The 23,084-nt window shown below is 37.1% G+C and overlaps 1 protein-coding gene across 8 annotated transcripts in view; it reads left to right on the top strand.

The window, feature by feature from the left end:
• STK33 (serine/threonine kinase 33) overlaps positions 1-23,084 on the top strand; it is a 202,736-nt gene that overhangs the window by 132,677 nt on the left and 46,975 nt on the right. For all 8 annotated transcript variants that reach the window (XM_070383888.1, XM_070383885.1, XM_070383884.1 and 5 more), the window contains 6 exons: positions 101-239; positions 2,884-2,972; positions 4,815-4,899; positions 17,380-17,455; positions 22,110-22,222; positions 22,668-22,753. In XM_070383888.1, coding sequence (XP_070239989.1) covers positions 101-239; positions 2,884-2,972; positions 4,815-4,899; positions 17,380-17,455; positions 22,110-22,222; positions 22,668-22,753 — 588 coding nt within the window. The remainder of the gene's footprint in view (positions 1-100; positions 240-2,883; positions 2,973-4,814; positions 4,900-17,379; positions 17,456-22,109; positions 22,223-22,667; positions 22,754-23,084) is intronic.

The following is a 23,084-nucleotide window of genomic DNA, read 5'->3' as shown; positions in this document are numbered from 1 at the left end:
GAGTGATTAAGATTATAATGATATTTCTACTCTCTGTTTACAGTATATAACATTTAAACATACCCAACTAAATAATTTGTGATCTCTATATTTATGTCAGAAAATGTATCTTGTGATGGAGCTTTGTGAGGATGGAGAACTCAAAGAAATTCTGGAAAGGAAAGGTCATTTCTCAGAGAATGAGACAAGGTGGATCATTCAAAGTCTCGCCTCAGCTATAGCCTATCTTCACAACAAGGGTAAGAAGAGGATCACCCAGCTCATTGACTCCATGCAGGCAGATAGCACTTTTGTTTAAGGGTGATTGTATCCAGGATTCATAGTCACAGAAGTAATGCCTACTGATACAGAAAATTTGATTTTAAAAATTAAATTTTTTCCCTTGTAACTTTATTGATATAATTTAATTAGAAACAAGACAGGTATGCAATTACATTGTCCATGGATAAGAAGGAAATTATGAACATTTCTGTTCAACAACTTGAAAAGAAGCTAATATTATTAAATCCAAAATAGAAAATCAATAGAAGTGAAATTTCTTAAAACTCATATATTAATAATAATGTTAAAAATCTGCATATACTAGGCATTTAACAAATTTTTAGACTTAATTATTAGAGCAGTTTTAGGTTCACAGCAAAATTGAGAAGTTACAGAGATTCCCAAATACCTCTGTCCATGCATGCAGATCCTTCCCCATTATTAGCATCCCCTATCAGAGGGGTTACACTTGTTACAGTTGATAAACTTGCACTGACACATCGTTATCACCCAAAGTCCGTAGTTTACATTGGTGTTCGCTCTTGGTATTGTACATTCTATGGGTTTTGACAAATGTATGATCCACCAGTAGAGTACCACAGGGGAGTTGTTTCACTACTTTAATATCCACATTTAAATATCATTCTAATTCTTCTAATTGCTTTACTATTCTTTGGTATTATTGCTACTGTTTTTCCTCATGCTCCTGCTTTTTTTTTTTTTTTTCCCCTTCAGTGTTAGTTTGGCTTACATGTGACTTTAGAAGCTTCTCATTTTATCAGTTCGGTTCAGTTCAGTTGCTCAGTCGTGTCTGATTCTTTGCAACCCCATGGACTGCAGCACACCAGGCTTCCCTGTCCATCACCAACTCCAGGAGCTTACTCAAACTCGCGTCCATTGCATTGGTGATGCCATCCAACCATCTCATCCTCTGTCATCCCCTTCTCCTCCTGCCCTCAATCTTTCCCAGCATCAGAGTCTTTTCCAAAGAGTAGATTCATCGCATCAGGTGGCCAAAGTATTGGAGTTTCAGCTTCAGCATCAGTCCTTACAATGAACACCCAAGACTGATTTCCTTTAGGATTGACTGGTTGGATCTCTTTGCAGCCCAAGGGACTCTCAAGAGTCTTCTCCAACACCACAGTTCAAAAGAGATAAAAAAAACTTTGTTCCAGAGAGGTCAGGGGACATGGTTGGGTGTGCAGAGCTAGTGCTGAAACCTAGGGGCTCATTCAACAGATGTTCCTTAAGCACCTACAGCATTGAGGTTGGTCCTAGAGTTTACAGAGGTTCAAACACAAGGCACCTGCTGGAGTACAGAAAACAAATTGATGATTTGTTTTCAAATGGAGTACAGAAAACAATATGATGATTTCTGAGAGCCATATAGAGAGCATGGAGCACAGGTGTACTAAGTGCCTCATTTGATTCGGAAAGTCAAGCAAGAATTCACAGAGGAAGCAAAACTTGAGCTGAGGAATACAAACTCAGGTGGAAAAGGGAGGGCTTTCCGCAGAGAGCGAGGATTTTTGCAACAGCAGAAAACCAAAGACTTGATATTTTGCTAATTTCAGTTCTAATATATAAAGTCAGTATATTTCAAACTAAATCTTAACAGGATTTATCATGGAGCTTGATAAAATTATTTTGAGAGTGATGAGAATAGTAAAAAAAACAATTAAAAAGAACAGTGGAGGCAGCAGAGAGACTTGCCCTGCCAAGTGTCAAACCACATTATGAAGATATATTAGTTAAAGTTTTGTGGTGTTTATGTAAGAAGAGATAAGGAGAACAATAGAAATTCCAAACACAGGTTGGGTGTGGAAGAGAACTGTAAACAACTAGGAGTAGTAGACAGTCCAGGGCTCATCCAGCCACGTTTCCCCAGAAATTATACCTATAGCTTTTTAAGTTTAGGGGAATGATTACAATGGATATGGACTGGATCAGTTATTTGCAAAGGAAATATTTGGTACATGAGAGTATTTGCATGTACATAAAAGTCCTGCCTGAGTCCTGACATGTTCAACTGGAGATTTTGTGTCTCACGGGTTTTTATTTTTAACTTTAATGTATAAAGAGTAGAAAAGTGGGACTGATGGTGCAGAAAATATATTGAAAAAAATATAGTTTGTATACACGTAGCCAAGTTGCAGTATGTTAAATGTTTATGCTGACAATAACATATGAATAGAAGTAAAGAGGTAATCCTCTCTTTGAAGAGTCAAGGACATGGGAAAGCTTCCTCCTACAGGAAATAGCTAACCTTGGACATGATCCTCTTTCACACTCACCAGGCCATTCATGAAGAGTGGCCAGCTGGAGCAGCAGGGGGTTGGGGAAGAGGTCAGGGAGTCAAAGAAAGTGGCTCCTTAAGGTTAGAAACGTGGAGAAAAGGGATCAATCTTTCCCAGCATCAGGGTCTTTTCAAATGAGTCAGCTCTCCGCATCAGATGGCCAAAGGATTGGAGTTTCAGCTTCAACATCAGTCCCTCCAACGAACACCCAGGACTGATCTCCTTTTTCAACGGTAGATGTTAACTGGTCAAGTTCTATTTGTGTCCACTCTAATTATTTTTTCATTATCCATTTCATTTGATTTGTTGTTTATTTTCTTGGTAGATATAGTACATAGAGATCTGAAACTGGAGAACATAATGGTTAAAAGCAGCTTTATTGATGCTAACAATGAAATGAACTTAAACATAAAGGTAAGATATTAGAAATTGTGGTAAATGTTTGCCTATAAATAGTTTGATATCAAAGTGGCAACATACATCTTCTTTTTTAGATACATTTCAGAAGCTTTTTAACAGCCAAAAATAAGCAGCCTGTGCTAAAAAAATTAAAATTTCACAAAAGAGGTTGTGACTGACAAGAATAATTTTACAAGTTAAGTAGTGCTACTGAATTTTTTAAAGTAGATATTCATTTGGATAGTTCTGAATCATTAGTTAATAGCAAACAAACAGATGCTCTGAATTTTAATTAATTTCAAAATTATGCCTGGTAATTTGATGTAAATGTGTTACAAATTTAGAGAAAAAGTACACCTTGGCTGTGCCTTTGATACTAAATTAATGCTAAAGTCTGTGTTTCTCATTTAAAATTTTCTTGGGTATTAATATTTATGTTCTAAGCACAGTTAGTATGCCAAGTATTTATTCTTGAAGACTTTATTCAAATTAAGTGTTCTTTAATGTCAAATAAATGATCGAATACATTATTTATTAGCATTTTAAAAGTGGTTGCTTTCAAAATATATGAATGTATTAATTTGGGAATAAAATGTTGTCTTTGAATAACTTGCTCTGTTGCATTTATAACATAAATAGGATTAACAGTATTGTTGTTATACTCAAATAAATATTCTTAGATGTTTCTATTATAAGCTCTATGAGTGCAGGAATTCTGTGTGTGTCTTATTCACTGTTGGTACCAGGAATAATGCCTAAAATATAATATGTGCTCAATTAATATTTGGTGCATGAAGGAATAAATGCCCTCCAAAGAACTGAATTGGGTCATGAGAACTTTTATATATTTGATACCTGTATACATTTTCTGTGGAGAAAGATAATGTATCATGATGCTCCAAGTAGGGTCATTGTGAACACTCCTGGAGAAATTTATTAGTCTCTTTAGAGAAATAGTGATATCACATTGTTGATAGGAACATTTTCTTACTCCATAAGGTACTGAAAACTTTACATTCAGTGTCTGTGGACCACAATCTCATCTTTGGTTGTGTGATCAGTAAATGTGCCTGTTTTTTCTGCTTTCAGCCCAAGGCTGTTCCAACTTGGGAGACAATACCAAGGGCACACACTGAATATTTAATAACCAAATGTTTAATGACCAAGATTTAGACTTGAGCAGAAAGCCTGCAGTTGCAGCAGTAGGCCTCCCGTGTATTTGTAGTTATAGTGTGTATTTTTTTTCCTGTTAATTTGCTTCTCGTAGTTTTTAATAGTGTAATAATTTTTAAATTAGTATACTCTAGAAACACAGAGGAAATAATAGTAAAGAAAAGATAGCATTGACTAGAGAAAATATTTTATAAATAATTATAAAAAGGAGGAGTTTCTGTGAGTGCTGACAAGAATAATGATTTGCATTTATAACAGTGCTTTAAACTGAAACATAGCTTGAGCATCAGAAAAATAGATAATAAACTTACCAAGGCCAGAATGTGTTTTACAATGAAATAACTTTATAAAGATAAATTTCATTTTAAAAAATGTTAAATGCCTTCTTGGAAGAGTAACTCCCTATGTTGAACTGTTGAATTTAAATTAGAAGGAGTGAATAATCAACATTATGGGTGTTTTTTCAAAATTTGAAAAACCAAGTTTCTCTTGACTAGGTTTCTTTTTCACAAGGAGGGGTGGGTGGGAAGGGGAAGCAAGGTCCTTATTAGTAATGCAAGGAAAGCCCCTCTGTCCTCAAGAATTCCTGAATTAAATGCAATACAGTGTAGTGAAAATCCTCTTGGCAGAATGTGTGAACTTTGGGTCTGGAAAACTGGTGACTCTGTGAATTTCTTCTTGAAGGTGACTGATTTTGGCCTAGCAGTGAAGAAGCATGGAAGGAGTGAGGTCATGCTGCAAACCACATGTGGGACACCCATCTATATGGGTAAGTTAGGAGGCTTTAAATGATTTTTTTTCCTATAGAGAAAAGTAGAACAACTTGTGTGGATTAAAATTTGAGCAGTTTGATTCTGCATCATAACTAATGGCCCTGATCAAGCTACCTTTTCTTTTCTTGAAAGTGAAAGTATTTTAGTTGTTGTCACAAATTTTTCATAGTTCTTATCTTTGGAGATTATAGTGTTCATCATTTCTCTGGGCTCTTCTTATAACTGTTTATGTCTCTTAGGTAATCATACACCCAAACCTAATTATCATTTTGTTAATTCATGCTAAAATAATGCATGTGTTTTGCTTCTTTCCATTTTTTATCCAATTTCATTGCCATCCAGTAGTTTTTCATAGAGTCCTGATTAAATATATTTCATAAACCAACAGTTTCTCATTTTTGTAAATGTGATTTTTAACAGCATTCTTGAAGTATAATTTAGATACCCCAAAAAATGTGCCATTGGGTGATTTTTCATACATTCACAGAGTTTTACAGCACCTCCACAGTCCAATTTAAGCAATTCTACCTCTAGCAGTTGCCTCATGCCCATTTGCTCTCAATCTCATTCCCATCCCAATCCCAGGTAACCACTGATCTTTGTCTCTCTGATATTTGTCTCTCTGATATTATCTCACTGATATTTCATATAAATGGAATCATACAACATCTAGGCTTATACACCTGGTTTTTTTCACTTAGCATGATGTTTTTGAGGTACATCCCTATTGCAGCACATATGTGTAGTCTGTTCTGTTAGTAAACAGTTGTCCATTGTATAGATATGCAATGCTTTGTTTATCTGTTTATTAGTTGATGCACATGTAGATTGTTTCCAGTTGGGAGCTATTATGAATAATCCTGCTTATGGACATTTGTGTTCAAGTTTTTATGTGGGCATATATTTCTTTGGAAGGAATGATGCTCAAGCTGAAACTCCAGTACTTTGGCCACCTCATGCGAAGAGTTGACTCATTGGAAAAGACTCTGATGCTGGGAGGGATTGGGGGCAGGAGGAGAAGGGGACGACAGAGGATGAGATGGCTGGATGGCATCACTGACTCGATGGACGTGAGTCTGAGTGAACTCCAGGAGTTGGTGATGGACAGGGAGGCCTGGCATGCTGCGATTCGTGGGGTCGCAAAGAGTCGGACACGACTGAGTGACTGAACTGAACTGATGGTTTCATTTTCCCTGGGTAGCTACAAAGAAGTGAAATTGATGAATCATATATTATTTATGTTTATACTTTTTAAGAAATTACCAAACAATTTTCCAAAGTACTATAAGATTTTACCTTCCCACTAGCAATGTGTAAGAGTTCCAGTTTCTTCACATCCTTTCTAACTGTATTACTTATCTTTGTAATTATAGCCATTCTGATGGGTAGGAAGTAGCATCTCATTGTGATTTTTATTTTTCATTACCTTAACGACCAATGATGTTGAACATCTTTTCATGTACTTATTAGTCATTCATATATCTTACAATAGACATAGATGAAATGCCTATTCAAATTTGTATCTATTGAGATGATCATATACTTTTTAAATTTATTAAAGAAATAATTGCATTAATAGAAATGTTGAACCATCCTTGTACCTTTGGATTAAACCTCACTTGGTTTGATATACTGCTATATTCAGTTTGATCATAACAGTATGGATCACAATAAACTGTGGAAAATTCTTAAAGAGATGGGAATACCAGACCGCCTTACCTGCCTCCTGAGAAATCTGTATGCAGGTCAAGAAGCAATAGTTAGAACTGGACATGAAACAACAGACTGGTTCAAAATCAGGAAAGGAGTACATCAACACTGTATATTGTCATCTTGCGTATTTAACTTAAATGCGGGGTGCATCATGTGAAACGCCAGGCTGGATGAAGCTCAAGCTGGAATTAAGATTGCTGGGAGAAATATCAATAACCTCAGATATTCAGATGCACCACCCTTATGGCAGAAGGTGAAGAGGAACTAAAAAGTCTCTTGATGAAGGTGAAAGAGGAGAGTGAAAGAGTTGGTTTAAAACTCAACATTCAGAAAACGAAGATCGTGGCATCTGGTCCCATCACTTCATGGGAAATAGATGGGGAAACAGTAGAAACAGTGTCAGACTTTATTTTTGGGGGCTCCAAAATCACTGCAGATGGTGACTACAGCCATGAAATTAAAAGACGCTTACTCCTTGCAAGGAAAGTTATGACCAACCTAGATAGCATATTCAAAAGCAGAGACATTACTTTGCCAACAAAGGTCTGTCTAGTCAAGGCTATGGTTTTTCCAGTAGTCATGTAAGGATGTGAGAGCTGGACCATAAAGAAAGCTGAGTGCCAAAGAATTGATGCTTTAGAACTGTGGTGTTGGAGAAGACTCTTGAGATTCCCTTGGACTTCAAGGAAATCCAACCAGTCTATCCTAAAGGAAATCAATCCTGAATTTTCACTGGAAGGAGTCATGCTGAAGCTGAAGCTCCATACTTTGGCCACCTGATGGGAAGAGGCAACTCATTGGCAAAGATCCTGATGCTGGGAAAGATTGAGGGCAGAAGAGGAAGGAAGTGACAGAGGATGAGATGGTTGGGTGGTGTCATCAACTCAGTGGACATGAGTTTGAACAAATTCTGGGAGATAGTGAAGGACAGGGAAGCCTGGTGTGCTGCAGTCCTTGGGGTTGCAAAGAGTTGGACAGGACTAAGTAACTGAACGACAACAAATAATTCAGTTTGTTACCACTTTAGTTCAGAACTTTGAGTGTAGCTTTCTTTCCTGCTGCCCTTATGTTTTTTGATGTTAGGATTATACTATCCTCATTTTAAAAATAAAATATTTTCATTTTTTGTATGTTCATGAACCATTTAAATAATAGAAATTACCTACTCATTAATTATTTGATGAGATTTCCCCTTAAAATTTTTGGTCATGGTACCCTGTGGGGATAAAATTTCTATTATTTTCTTTTTTTAAGTTTTTGTTTATTTATTTATTTTGGCTGTTCTGGTTCTTTGTTGTTGCAAGCAAACTTTCTCTAGTTGCAGCGAGCAGGAGTTACTCTTTGTTGCAGTGTATGGGCTTCTCTTATTGCAGAACATGGGCTGCAGGCACTCAGCTTGTGAGCCGAGTTGCTCCACAGCATGTGGGACCTTCCCAGACCAAGAATCAAACTTGCGCCACTGCATTGGCAGGTGACTTTCTAACCGCTAGACCACCAGGGAAATCCCTATTATTTTTAATTTATATTAGGTTATTTAAGTTTTTCACATTTTGAATCATTTTGATAATTTATATTTTTCAGAAAATTGTTCATTGCAATTTTAAATTTTATTGGTATAAAGATGCATATTACATTCACTTGTAATTCTTAGATCTGTGGTTTTGGCTCCATATTAATTCTTAATATTTATTAAGAAGGCAATATAATTTAATATTAGCAGTATGGCCTCTGACATCACTGGCTAACTTGGGACTCTAACTCTGCCACTTGCTTTCTGGTTAGCCCTGTACAAACAACTTTGTCATGGTTTCTACTTTTGTATAATAGGGATTATGCCACCCTTCTATAAAAAAAAAAATGAAGGATCTATTTTGTGTCAGACACTGTTCTAGGGGTTGGAAATATAATAGTGAACAAAACAAGAAAATGTGTGTTGGTGCAAACATTAATAAAAAAGATTAAAAAAATATCTGGTATGTTAGCGAGAAGTGCTAAGGAAGAAAAATAAAACAGAAAAGGGTAGAAGATGTACTTTAGGATGGTAATAATAATATCTTTTTATTAGATTGGCATAGAATTAAATGTAAAGTGCTTAGCACAGTACATGGCACTTATGCTCAATTTTAGTTCTTGTAATAATACTAACCATTTTTTCTTGATCAAATTTATTAGTGGCAGGACTATTTATTGAGCTTTCAAAACTCCAGCTTAAGTCTAGTGGTATTTGATTTTCATTGATTTCTGCTTTTATTTTTCTTAATTCCTTCTTTCCACTTACTTTTGGTTTATTTTTAAACTTCTTAAGTTAAATGTTTATTTTCAGTCTTATTTTCTAATAAATGCATTTAAGGCTGTATATTTTCCTCTGAGTACTCCTTTAACTGTTTCTTTTATTATACAGTGTTCTAATTGTTATTAATTTCTTAATAGTCTATGATTTTAGTCTTCTTCTTTAATCCAAAAATTACTTTGAAGTGCTTTTAGAATTTTCTGTGGGATGTGTTTGATACTTATATGATTGTGTTAATTTATCTAACCTTTTGGTTTTCTATCTGATTTTCTTCATTTTATTAGGTAATTGTGAGTTAAAAGATTTCAACTTCAAGGAATTTTCTCTGTGGTTGAACACAAGGTTCATTTTTGCAAACATTAGTTTGGATATTTTGAAAGCATGTACCCTCAGCCCTCTTTATCTGTGGGTTCTACACCTGCAGATTCAACTAACCAATGATCCAAAGTATTTGAGGAAAAAATTTCCAGAAAGCTCTAAAAAGCAAAACTTGAATTTATTACACAGTGGCAACTATTTACATAGCATTTATATTGTGTTAGGTATTATATGTTAATCTAGAGATGATTTAAAGTATATGGGACTATATGGGTAGGTTACATTCAAATATTAAGCCAATTTTTATAAGGGACTTATGCATCCATGAATTTTGGTATCTGACAGCCTGGGCGCTAAAAGGTTAGGGGCTGAATCCTGAAACCAGTCCACTACAGAAGCCGAGGAACGACTATATACTCCTGGTTTGTCAAGCATAAAAGTGTTTGTATGTGTGTATTTATAAAACCAAACATGAGACTTTTGTGATTCAAACTTTTTATTTTATTAATTTTATTGAAATATAGTTGATATGTATGGTCATTTAAATAATTTTAATTCTTCAAGCCCATTAGCAAAATTTATCTTTCCATTTGTTTGTGTTGTCTTCAGTTTTTTCCTCCCAGTCTGTAGGTTATCTTTTCATTTTGTTTGCTGTACGGGAACTTTTAAGTTTGAGTAGATCTCATATGGCAGAAGGCGATGGCACCCCACTCCAGTACTTTTGCCTGGAAAATCCCATGGACGGAGGAGCCTGGTAGGCTGCAGTCCATGGGGTCGTGAAGAGTCAGACACGACTGAGCGACTTCCCTTTCACTTTTCACTTTCATGCATTGGAGGAGGAAATGGCAACCCACTCCAGTGTTCTTGCCTGGAGAATCCCAGGGACGGGGGAGCCTGGTGGGCTGCCATCTATGGGATCGCACAGAGTCGGACATGACTGAAGTGACTTAGCAGCAGCAGCAGCAGCAGCAGATCTCATATGTTTATTTTTCCTTTTATTTCTATTGCCTTGGGAAATTGACCTAAGAACACATTGGTATGATTTATGTTAGAGAATGTTTTGCTTATGTTCTCTTCTAGGAATTTTATGGTGTTGTGTCTTATATTTCAGACTTTAAGCCATTTTGAGTTTATTTATTTTTTTTTTGTATGGTGTGAAGATGTGTTATAAATTCATTGATTTGCATGTGGCTGTCCAACTTTCCCAGCACCACTGTTGAAGAGATTGTCTTTTTTCTATTGTGTGTTCTTGCCCACTTTGTTGACAGTTAATTGACCATAGGTATGTAGGTTTATTTCTGGGCTCCCTGTTCTGTTGCATTGATCCATATGTGGGATTGTTTTCTTATTTTTTTTCTGGAAATTTGTTGTTAGTATATAGAATAAATATCTGCATATTCTATATCTTGCTTTTACTGTATTCATTTATTCTAATAGTTCTCTGTTGGCATCTTTAGGATTTTTTGTATATAATATCATGTCATCTGCGAACAGTGACAGTTTTACTTCTTCCTTTCCAATTTGGATTCTTTTTACTTTTTCTTATCTAATTGCTATGGCTAGGACTTCCACTACTTTGTTGAATAAAAGTGAAAAGAGTAGATATCCTTATCTTGTTCCTGTTCACAGAGGATAAGAATTTTTACCATGTAGAAGGAACAGATAAATGCTTTTGGTTCTTTACCATTGAGTATGATGTTCACTGTGGGTTTGTCATTATGGCCTTTATTATGTTGAGGTATGTTCCCTCTATACCAACTTTCTGGAGAGTTTTTGTCATAAATGGATGTCAAATTTTGTCAAAAGCTTTTTCTGCATTTATAGAGATGATCATATGATTATTACCCTTCATATGTTAATGTAGTGTATCACATTCATTGATTTGAAGATATTGAACCATCCTTGAGTTACTGGACTAAATTCTACTTAATCATGGTGTGTGGTTCTTTTAGTTTGCTAAGATTTTTTTGAAGTTTTTTACATCTGTGTTCATCAGTGATATTGGCTTATAATTTTCTTTTTTTGTGGTATCTTTATCTAGTTTTGATAACAGGCTGATGCTGGCCTTGTAAAATGAGTTTGGAAGTATTCCTTCCTCTTTAACTTTTTGGAATAGTTTGATAAGGATAGGTGTTAACTTTTCTTAAATGCTTTTTAGAATTTACCTGTGGAGCTATCTGGTATTGGACTTTTATTTTTTGGGAAATTTTAAGTTACTGATCCAGTTTTATCACTGGTAATTGATCTGTTTCTGTTTTTTCCTGATTCAGTCTTAGGAGATTGTGTATTTCAAGAAATTTATCTCTTCCCTCTAAATTGTCCGTTTCATTGGTATATAATTGGTCATAGTAATCTCTTATGATTCTTTGTATTTCTGTGGTATTGGTTGTAATTTCTATTTCATTCTGATTTTGTGTCTTTTTTCTTAATGAGTCTTGCTAAAGGTTTATCAATTTTGCTTATCTTTTTAAAGAACTAGCTCTTAGCTCTAAGTCTGTCTCTTTCAGTGATCTTTTCAATATCTTTTTAGTCTCTCTTTTATTTCTGATCTGATCTTTTTTTTCTCTGTCCTTCTATTAATTTCAGGTTTTCTTTGTTCTTCTTTTTCTAGTTCCTTTAGATATAATGTTAGATTGTTTATTTGAAGTTTTTCTTGTTTGCTGAGGTAAGGCTTGTATCTCTATAAACTTCTCTATTAGAACTACTTTTGCTGTGTCCCATAAATTATAGATCATTGTGTTTCCATTTTTATTTCTCTTTAGGTATTTTTGATTTCATTTCTTCAGTGGCCCATTGGTTGTTTAGTAGTATGTTATTTAGACTTCATGTCTTTGTGCTTTTTCAGTTTCTTTTCTTTTCATTTTGCCCAATTCTTTGTGTCTAATTTCTATGTGTTAGGTATGTTGGTTGTATCTTCTGATCTTGGAGAAATGGTGCCTTATATAGGCGATGTCCTGTGGGGACCACCAGGGGCTCCCCTCTGATCACTGGAGTTGTATGTTCTAGGGGTGTCCCCTTTGTGGGCTGCATGCACCCTTTTTTGGTGGGGCTGACTACTGTGGACACACTGGTAGATGGGACTGGCCCCCAACCTGCTTGGCTTTGAGGCTGTGCCACATAGTGACTCTGGGCTTGCTAGAAGGTGAGGTAGGCTTACTGCGGGGTTAACTGCATGGCCTGTGTAGGCCATGCTTGCACCCGCTATTGGTCTGCTGGTGTACAAGGCTTGGTGCCTACATGGCTGCATGGTAAAGAGGAGTGCTAGTTTGCTGGTGGGTGGGCCAGGTCTTGGCAACTGTCTACTAGGGGGCGTAGGGCTGGTTTGTGCCTGCTGGTGGGTGGGGCAGGTCCTGGCACTAATAAGCTAGAGGGAGGAAACCAAAATGATGCTTACCAGCACCAGTGTCCATGTGATAGAATGAACTCCCCACAATGGCTGCTGCCAGTCCCCTGGGGGAGTCCTAGCTGCTTCCTCCCTTCCTGGGAGGTTTTCCAAGATCAGCAACTGGATCTGACCTGTTTTTCAAACTACTGCCTCTGAGCTGGGTTTCAGAGTGTGAGATATTGTGTGCACCCTTGAAGAGCAAAGTCTGTTGTTTCCTCTAGCACTCCAGCTCTCCTGGATATAAGCCTTGCTGGTTGTCAAAGCCAGGTGTTCTGGGGGCTTATATTCCTGGTGCAGAACCCCTAGACTGGGGAGCCTGATGTGGGGCTAAGAGTCCTCACTCCTTGTGGAGGAATTCTGAGATTGTGACATTCCTCCTGTTAGTGTTTCAGTGACCTGGAAATGTAGGTTCTAACTGTAGGATGTCTCCTCCTCTCCTTCCCATATTCTTGTACTTCCTACTTTATGTCTTAATTGTGGAAAATTCTTTTCTGCTAGTTTTCAGGTCATCCCTATAGATAGTTGCTCTGTAAGTAGTAATTTTGGTGTGTTCGTGGGAGGTGATGAGCTCATAGTCTTCAGTTCTGTCATCTCAGCCACTAGTCCATATTATTAATTTTGCTTGCTTCCTCTGTTGATTTCTAAGAGAGTTATTAAAGTCAGTCACTAATGTAGGGCTTTAGTAGATTTTTTTTGTACTTTTAGTAGATTTCATAAAAATATTCTTTATGGAAACATAATTTGTATATAATAAAATACACAGATTTTAAGTGTAAAGTTTAATGAGTTTTGACAAATATATATACTTGTACAATTACCATCTCAGTGAAGATATAGAATATTTCCATCACCCCAGAAATTTCCTTTGTGTCCCTCTCAGTCAATCCCCCACCCAAACCTTAGCAACCACTGAGGATTTCCATTGCCTTAGATTAGTTTTGCTTGTCTAGAATTTATAAAAATTGAATCATAAGTATATATTCTTTTGTGTCTATCTTCTTCTGTTCCATGTAATGATTTTGAGACTTAGCCATGTTGTTATATCAGTAGTTTATTCATTTTTATTCCTGAGGAGTATGCCTGGTTCATTGTTTGTCTATTTGATGCATAAAGTTTCTAAGTTGTTTTATCTTATTTGGGAGGAGGCTACTTTAGATTCTGTTCATATCCTCCTGTTGGCAAAAGACATCTGGTCTGTAGTTACATGGGGAAAATATATCCAAGCGTCCTGAGTTTTATGCCTGCTTATTAGTTGTCTACACTGATAACAAGTGAGAGAACAAGAGAGAAGACAGATGGTTTGTGGGGCTTTGCTGACTTCCTAAGTGGCTCTTTGGCACAGTTGCTCTGGCCTCTGCCTCCCTGTGAGAGCTGTGATGACAGTGCCCGTAGAAATGCCCCTGGTAATTAAGATGACTCTGGAACGATGAGGGCTCTGAATTCCAGGCCCCCACTGAGTGGTAGAGCTATGTGGAAATCTGTCAGGGAATTAGATCATGGAATCGGCCCTTGTCATAGACACATGGCCATAGAGCAACTTGAATGTTTATGATTCAGTATTTTAAAAGCTTAAGGAGGCTTAAAGAATACAAGTAATTGCTTAAAGGAAAATGTTAATTAGTTAATTTTAAGTGATTTGAAGACAAATTACTTAGTTTGTTAATTATCTATAGTTGAGTCTTTTCTCATTCTTCTGTTTACCTTTCAGCTCCTTTTTTTGTTGTTGTTGCTTTTTAGTTCCTTTAAAATAGTTAGAGGAAATGAAATTTCATTTGCTTTTACTGGTTACAGACACATTGTGTGTGTGTGTGTGTTGGGAGGGGTGATTGAAACTGTTTTCTAAAGTGAAAACACCTTTTGCATGGGAGATGCTCTGTAACTGTGTTACTTTAGGTGAGTCACTTAATATGTGTATCTAGATCTTAATTTCCTCACTGGCAAAGTGAGTCAAATGCCTGATACCCATATCACATGATTCTTAACATAATTTATACGAATAGCATCATTGATGCAAAAGTACTTTGTAAATTTTAAATTTCTATTCAAATACACACAGTTGACCCTTAAACAATGTGGGAGTGAAGCTACATATTAACTTACTGTTGGCCCTCCGGGGTGCTCCCTAACTGTAGAGGTGTAATAGACATATTCCTGGAATAACAAGCATATTCAACTTTTTAAAAACCCAGCCATTATTTAAAAATCTAATCATTAAAAGACCATCACAACCCAGATAATCACGATGCTGTAATCACTCACCTAGAGCCAGACATCCTGGAATGTGAAGTCAAGTGGGCCTTAGAAAGCATCACTACGAACAAAGCTAGTGGAGGTGATGGAATTCCAGTTGAGCTATTTCAAATCCTGAAAGATGATGCTGTGAAAGTGCTGCACTCAATATGCCAGCAAATTTGGAAAACTCAGCAGTGGCTACAGGACTGGAAAAGGTCAGTTTTCATTCCAGTCCCAAAGAAAGGCAATGCCAATGAATGCTCACTACTGCAACAATTGCACTCATCTCACACGCTAGTAAAGTGATGCTGAAAATTCTCCAAGTCAGGCTTCAGCAATACGTGAACCATGAACTTCCTGATGTTCAAGCTGGTTTTAGAAAAGGCAGAGGAACCAGAAATCAAATTGCCAACATCCACTGGATCATCGAAAAAGCAAGAGAGTTCCAGAAAAACATCTATTTCTACTTTATTGACTATGCCAAAGCCTTTGACTGTGTGGATCACAATAAACTGTGGAAAATTCTGAAAGAGATGGGAATACCAGACCACCTGACCTGCCTCTTGAGAAACCTATATGCAGGTCAGGAAGCAACAGTTAGAACTGGACATGGAACAACAGACTGGTTCCAAATAGGAAAAGGAGTACGTCAAGGCTGTATATTGTCACCCTGCTTATTTAACTTATATGCAGAGTACATCATGAGAAACGCTGGGCTGGAAGAAACACAAGCTGGAATCAAGATTTCCGGGAGAAATATCAATAACCTCAGATATGCAGATGACACCAGCCTTATGGCAAAAAGTGAAGAAGTAAAGAGCCTCTTGATGAAAGTGAAAGAGGAGAGTGAAAAAGTTGGCTTAAAGCTCAGCATTCAGAAAACTAAGATCATGGCATCTGGTCCCATCACTTCATGGCAAATAGATGGGAAAACAGCGGAAACAGTGGCTGACTTTATTTTTTGGGGCTCAAAAATCACTGCAGATGGTGACTGCAGCCATGAAATTAAAAGACACTTACTCCTTGGAAGGAAAGTTATGACCAACCTAGACAGCATATTAAAAAAGCAGACACATTACTTTGCCAACAAAGGTCCATCTAGTCAAGGCTATGGTTTTTCGAGTAGTCATGTATGGATGTGAGAGTTGGACTATAAAGAAAGCTAAGCGCCGAAGAATTGATGCTTTTGGACTGTGGTGTTGGAGAAGACTCTTGAGAGTCCCTTGGACTGCAAGGAGATCCAACCAATCCATCCTAAAGGAGATCAGTCCTGGGTGTTCATTGGAAGGACTGATATTGAAGCTGAAGCTCCAATACTTTGGCCATCTCATGCAAAGAGTTGACTCATTTGAAAAGACCCTGATGCTGGGAAAGATTGAGGGAAGGAGGAGAAGGGGACTACAGAGGATAAGATGGTTGGATGGCATCACCGACTCAATGGACATGGGTTTGGTGGACTCCGGGAGTTGGTGATGGACAGGGAGGCCTGGCGTGCTGCACTTCATGGGGTCACAAAGAGTCAGACATGACTGAGCGACTGAACTGAACTGAATCATTAAAAGATGTGCTACCTCAAAATAAAATAAAGTCCTACTTTGCGAAGATTGTTTAAAGGGACCCTATCATCTCAATAGATGCGGAAAAAGTGTTTGACAACATGCAACATCTGTTCATAGGGCTTCCCAGGTGGTTCAGAAATAAAGAAACCACGTGTAATACAGGAGACTTGAGTTCCATCCCTGGGTCAGGAAAATCCCCTGGAGAAGGAAGTGACAACCCATTCCAGTATTCTGCCTGGGAAATCCCATGGTCAGAGAAGCCTGGTGGGCTACAGTCCATGGGGTCACAAAAGAGACAGACATCACTGAGCAACTGAACAACAGTAACGGCAATCATGGGCACGTTGTAAGTAAGAAGCTCAGGGTTGAGGAGGCAGAAATACCTGGACCCTAGGCCTCCCCTGTGACCAATTGGCTCTTTGATTGAGTTATATTATAGGCGTGCTCTCTTTGTCTTAGTTTTCTCATTTAGAAAATGCGGAAGGTAACTCATACTGTCATAGGAGTGCTATGAAGTTACTATCACTACTGTTATTTTGCTGAAGTGATTTATAACTGTTTATCTTAGTTTCTCTGTAAACCCAGATTTCCACATTTTGGGCTTGCTTTAAATTGTATCTACTTCAGGCATGTTTTCAAAGCTATTTTTGGCAAAGACTAAGATATTGTTGCCTTCTACTATAACTCCATGATCTTTGCAAGATCATTTCTTAACAATTTGAAAGAGATGAAAAGTTGTACGTGTCGCTGTGCAGTGTGTGCCGTCATTCCATTAGAAGCTAAATGACAGGAGGGAGGCTACAGCGACATCAATTGTTAAGGCCTGTACATTATTCATTCAACATCTGCTGTTGGTTCTCTTTTTCCCTATGGGGGAATAAATTACATCACATCAGCACATTTTTCATGCTTTGTGTTTAAGCATTTAAAAGTTATTTATTGTATTATTAATATTATTTTATTTCTGCTTCTTTGGCAGCCCCTGAAGTTATCAATGCCCACGACTATAGCCAGCAGTGTGACATTTGGAGCATAGGTGTCATAATGTACATTTTGTAAGTAGCCTGCTAAATGTACAATTTAAAATGAATGGATGTCCCCTAACAATGGAATTACATAGATTTTAATTTACAGTGAAACAGTATGATGTCAAGAAAGCAACGGAAGAAACAACTGGGAAGTTATTATAAAAGCCGTCTTATCCATTGTCAGGTCCATCTATTAGGCACTTTTTTAATACAATCAACTTGTAAGTTTCAACTTTGCTTTTCATTGATCTATAAATGCTGCAATGCACTGAGCAAAGTGAAAAACTTGCCTCAACAGCTCTCTGATCCTTTGCTACAAACCAAAAGCTTGTTCATCTTTTCTTGAGATTCACTTATAGAGTATCAGGTAGATTAACATAGAGCATCAGGTAGAGGGAAGGTCGTGGACTTGGCACTAGGGCTCCCCTGTGGACAGGGCACGTTCAGGCAGCAGGCAGTAACCAGATAAAGGTTCAGTCCAGGGTCTAGGGAGTATTCTGTGATTCCTACTTCTCTTCATGCTACTGAAAACATTGGTCTTTCTTGTTCTCTCTTTTGTCTCTCTCCCAAGATTCAGTCAGACCCCATGGCCTGTATTTTTCCTTTGAGGCGTCCTCACATATTATTCAATTTCTCTTCACTTGTATAATTTCTCCTTATGACCCCTTTCTAGAAGATTATAGTGTCTTTTTGTCTGTTCTCCTTCTTGTGGTTCATCCTTCATACAGTTGTCAGGGTTGTCTTTCTAAATCACAAATCTGGTTATACTGCTTTCCTGACTAACAGCCTCCGTTGATTCTCCCTTGCTATAGGAAACTGTCAGCGCATCCCCACATGGCGTGATGCAAAGCTTTCACAGCCTGGCTCCAGCGTGCCTTTCCAACCTTGGTCTGCATGTGTGTCCCCATGCACTTACCCTCTTCTGGTATCCACTCGAGGCTGCTCCTTATGACTCAGGTGCCCTGCGTTTCATGCCTCTGGGTCTTTGCTCATGTAATCCATTCTGCCTCAGTGTTCATTTTTCTTCTGTACTAACCTCTTTCCTGGGTGTGTCTAGCTCATACATTAGCAACTTCTATTTCCCTGAGTCCTACTCTGCCCCAGCAGAGTTAGTATGTTCATTATGTATATACTTCCCCTTACTCCATGAGATTTAAGGCAACATATTAATACAAAGGTGCATGCAAAACAGTAACTTTGAAAGAAAAACAAGACAATAATATTTAATCAGGCAAGTTTGCACATGTATAAGTTTGATAGAATTAATTTTTCACTTTTCTGTGTTCTCATTATACTTCTAAAATCTATATTATAATGTAATACAATTATTGTATTATATGTATTGTCTCTGTTTTTCTTGCTCTAAATTCCATGAAGGACAGAGATCTGATTCATTTTTGCATCCCTGGTATCTGGCACCATAGTAGACATGTAGTCAGTGCTCAATATACGTTTTTTATATTGAATTAAAGTGAATTGTCTGAGAGTGTTCTGAAAAGTTAGTGGTCATTGTTCTGCTTCTTGGTGAGTATGAACATTTTTATGTTGATGCAACATTAGTTTTATGGTCACATTGAAGATTTCACTGTGCACTACCTCTTCCAGATCATTTCTAAATATTGACATCACAGTAGTTACATTTTCACAGTCCTGTGAAATGAAATACACAGGCAGTAGAAATTGGATGTTGTGATTGTAGCTGTAACTCAGATACTCAACACATCACTGCTTAGACTGCATAAAGTATAAATGTATTCACAAAATTTTTGATCATTGTTTTGTGCTGCTTAGGATTATATTAAAACTCTGAGCCTTAGTTTTAAATTAAAATATAGCTATTTAAAATTAGTATTTTATTCTCTCATGACTTCTAGACAACACAAGTCGAATATAACATATATATGTAATCTATTATTATACCAATCGTGGGTTTTGCTGCCTTCTTGATTTGAACTTGGTGTATTACATGTCTTAAATTTTTTCCTCCTACTTAAAGATGTAATTTTAATTTTTCTGCTTCTGAGCATGACTGCATATCATAATAAAGACATCTTTTTTTCCTTTACAGTAGATTCTTACTTCAGAGAAGGCAGTGGCACCCCACACCAGTACTCTCGTCTGGAAAATCCCATGGAGGGAGGAGCCTGGTGGGCTGCAGTCCATGGGGTCGCTAAGAGTCCGACACGACTGAGCAACTTCACTTTCACTTTTCACTTTCATGCATTGGAGAAGGAAATGGCAACCCACTCCAGTGTTCTTGCCTGGAGAATCCCAGGGACGGCGGAGCCTGGTGGGCTGCCGTTTATGGGGTCGCACAGAGTCAGACACGAATGAAGCAACTTAGCAGCAGCAGCAGCAGCAGCAGACTCTTACTTAATCTGTGCCTGTTCATTAATCTACCTGAGCCCAATGGTCTTATAGATCATTTCCTTCACCAAGGGCACAAACATATTACCTTCTCTGGGGGCGGGGAGGGGTTTCTTGTTTATCAGTTACCCCTGATTCATTGCTACTTAATTGGACAATGATAGCATACTTTCTCAAGGTGAAATTAATATAAATGCTCTTTATGGGCACCATCTTTTGCTGTTTTGATTCCTGTGAAACAGAAAATAATCGGAAGGCCTTAAGAGGCATTTTTCATGTCTTGGATTCTCTTTTCTGGATGTGCAGAAAATTGCTGTCATAAAATTTCATGTGCTGCTGATTGACCAACCATTAGATACATTTTGTGTAAGTAAAATTGTAAAGGACAGAAAAAAGTGAAATTTTTAAAACATAGCCCTTGAGCTATAGTTGCATGTTAGGCAGTGTAGGAGCAGCTAAGAAATCGGTGAATGTACATACCACTGGTTGTTAACAGACTCAATGAGCTGGGCTTTTGTTGGCCTGTACTTGTTATAATAGATAGTAATTGCCCATAAGACCATTTTTCTGACTTTTTTTGAATGGCATTTAAAAACTAAATAATAGTAAAGCAAATTGAATCACAGAGAAAAGGGTTAGAATGAGCTGGAGAAAGAGAAAGTATTAAAATGAGAGTTTGCGGAACAATTTAATATTTATCGCTTAACAAGAACCTATTGGTAAATGAAAAGCTCTGTTGTCCAGCCTAGTTTGATAAGCTACATGAAAATGACTCACCCTCCACACCGGAAAAATCCTTATTATCATAATCATTATCATGTAGAATATTTATTAAATTTAGACTTATTTGACTTCCCTGATGGCTCAGAAGGTAAAGCCTCTGTCTACAATGCGAGAGACCTGGGTTTGATCCCTGGGTTGGGAAGATTCCCTGGAGAAGGAAATGGCAACCCACTCCAGTACTCTTGCCTTGAAAATCCCGTGGATGGAGGAGCTTGGTGCAGGCTACTGTCCATGGGGTTGCAAAGAGTCGGGCACGACTGAGCGACTTCACTTTCAGACTTATTTGAAAAATATTAATGGGAAAGATTTTTAAAGAAACTTAAGAAAAATGTAACTAAAAAATCAGTAAAAATCTGTTAAGAGACCTAGAAATCATTATACTTATGTACATAAAAGACCAGCATTTGGAAAGTGTAATGGAATTATACCATTTTATTCTTTCAGTAATAAAGTGGAAAAATATAATCCTGAGAGCTAAAGAATAGACATAGAGAGTTAGAATTGCCTCTGTGATGAGTCCAGGTCCAACTTCTGTCTGGTTGTCATTGGGAGAATCTGGTTGTTGTCTACAGGATGTCCCTCAGATGTTGGGATTGACAATAAAGATGATGGCTAACATTTGCAACTTTTAAGCACATAGTTTTGGACTGGATCACCTATTGACGCATAGGCTTGCCATGCTCTTTGTAAAGTATAGCATGTGACTGTGAAGTTGCTCAGTTGTGTCCGACTCTTTGCGATCCCATGGACTGTAGCCTACCAGGCTCCCCCATCCATGGTATTTTCCAGGCAAGAATACTGGAGTGGGTTGCCATTTCCTTCTCCAAAAGTATAGCATAGTACTTCCTTTAAAAGGTTCTAAAGACTCATAGTCCTGTACTATGAAATTTACAATAAGTCCATGTTTATGCACGCTACTCATGGGTCAAATTCATCATCTGGTTTTCCTCCTTCAGATTTTCTTCATTTTGTATATAATTTTTGAAGAGTTGTGGCTATTTTAATGGATTTTTTTATTTTGACTCAGAGCCAGTAGGCCTCAGGATCATTCTTACCGTCATCACCAGTCTTTGTGTAACATTTTACCATGGATAAAATTCTTCCACTGTCACTAGAAGAAGTAATCTCATTAGACTGTGATGACTCAGTGTATCTTCCTGTTAAGTCCAGTGTACCTTAAGGCAGAGCCTTACCCTTCCTCACATTGAAGTGTTTCTCCTCTGTTCTCCACCACTATTACTGTGCACCTAAACTCACACACCTTTTTGTATTTTAACCCCATTTAAGCTTAGTGTTTTCCCACCTGAAAGAGCTTTGCACATGTGGAAGTTCCAATGGATAGAAGAGCCTAGCACTAATCTCCCCAAACCCCTTTTTTTCCATTTCTACATCCAGAGAAGTTCCCACCTCTTCCTCTCCTTTACTTAAATATGAAGCACCACTGCTTTCAAGTTCTATGGAAACTTAATTTTTAATAGCCTTATTTTGATTGTTTAAAAGAATCTAAACAGAATGATTGCCTTTGCTGTAGATTATGTGGAAAAGCACCCTTTATGGCAAGCTCAGAAGAGAAGCTTTTTGAATTGATAAAAAAGGGAGAACTACATTTTAAAAATTCAATCTGGAATTCCATAAGTGATTGTGGTAAGTATAGATATGTTATTATTTATTAAAGCAAATATGCATAATATAAGAAAGCCAGCCAGTAATTTAGATACTTTAAATCTCTGAGTAGCCGTTAAATTTACTTGTAGAAATAAAAACCATTTACTTGTGGAAATAGTGCTATCTTCACTGTGACTTTTATAGTTGAAACTTAAAAACAGAAAATGTATACTAAACATTGAAGAGGAAATTTTCTGATCAAATAGCTAATTTTTACTGAAGACTATAAACCAGGTAATCCAGGCAATAAAACCTTACTTTCAGCCTTAAACTTTGTTTAGTATTAGCCATATGTACTGATGATATTTATTCTATAACTGATATGTTTCCTTCATGTCATACAGACCTAATCCTAAAATTGGAAAATATGTGATATTAATTATAGTTAAGATATATAAGATAGGATTTTTTCCTTTATTTGCAGCTAAAAGTGTTTTGAAACAACTTATGAAAGTAGACCCTGCTCACAGAATCACAGCCAAGGAACTACTAGATAACCAGTGGTTAACAGTAAGTTTCAATACTACTGCCTTTTTTAAAAAATGTTGGCACGCTACCATTGCTTATTTCTTTTCATCTGGCCTTATAGTCTATATATAGTCTTAAAACAGTCATTTAGTTTCATCTTCTGACAAGTTAAAAAAGTTATTGAGTGCTGACACATTTCTGAAATGGATATTTTCAAACTGTTAAAATTACTACCACAGTTGTTTATATGTGTTTATAGAGGTTTAAATGAACTTTTCTATTGTATCAAGTCCAGTAGAATAGAGCTGAGAAATTTCCTTTGTTAAAGATGTGGACTGTTGACGCAGTCTGTATAGTTTAGTGATGTAAAGCC

The sequence above is a fragment of the Bos mutus genome, chromosome 15 (assembly GCF_027580195.1).
Source record: "Bos mutus isolate GX-2022 chromosome 15, NWIPB_WYAK_1.1, whole genome shotgun sequence".
Classification (NCBI taxonomy): Eukaryota; Metazoa; Chordata; class Mammalia; order Artiodactyla; family Bovidae; genus Bos; species Bos mutus.
The sequence above is the reverse complement of the archived record's forward strand: the minus strand, read 5'-3'. Positions and strand labels throughout refer to the sequence as shown.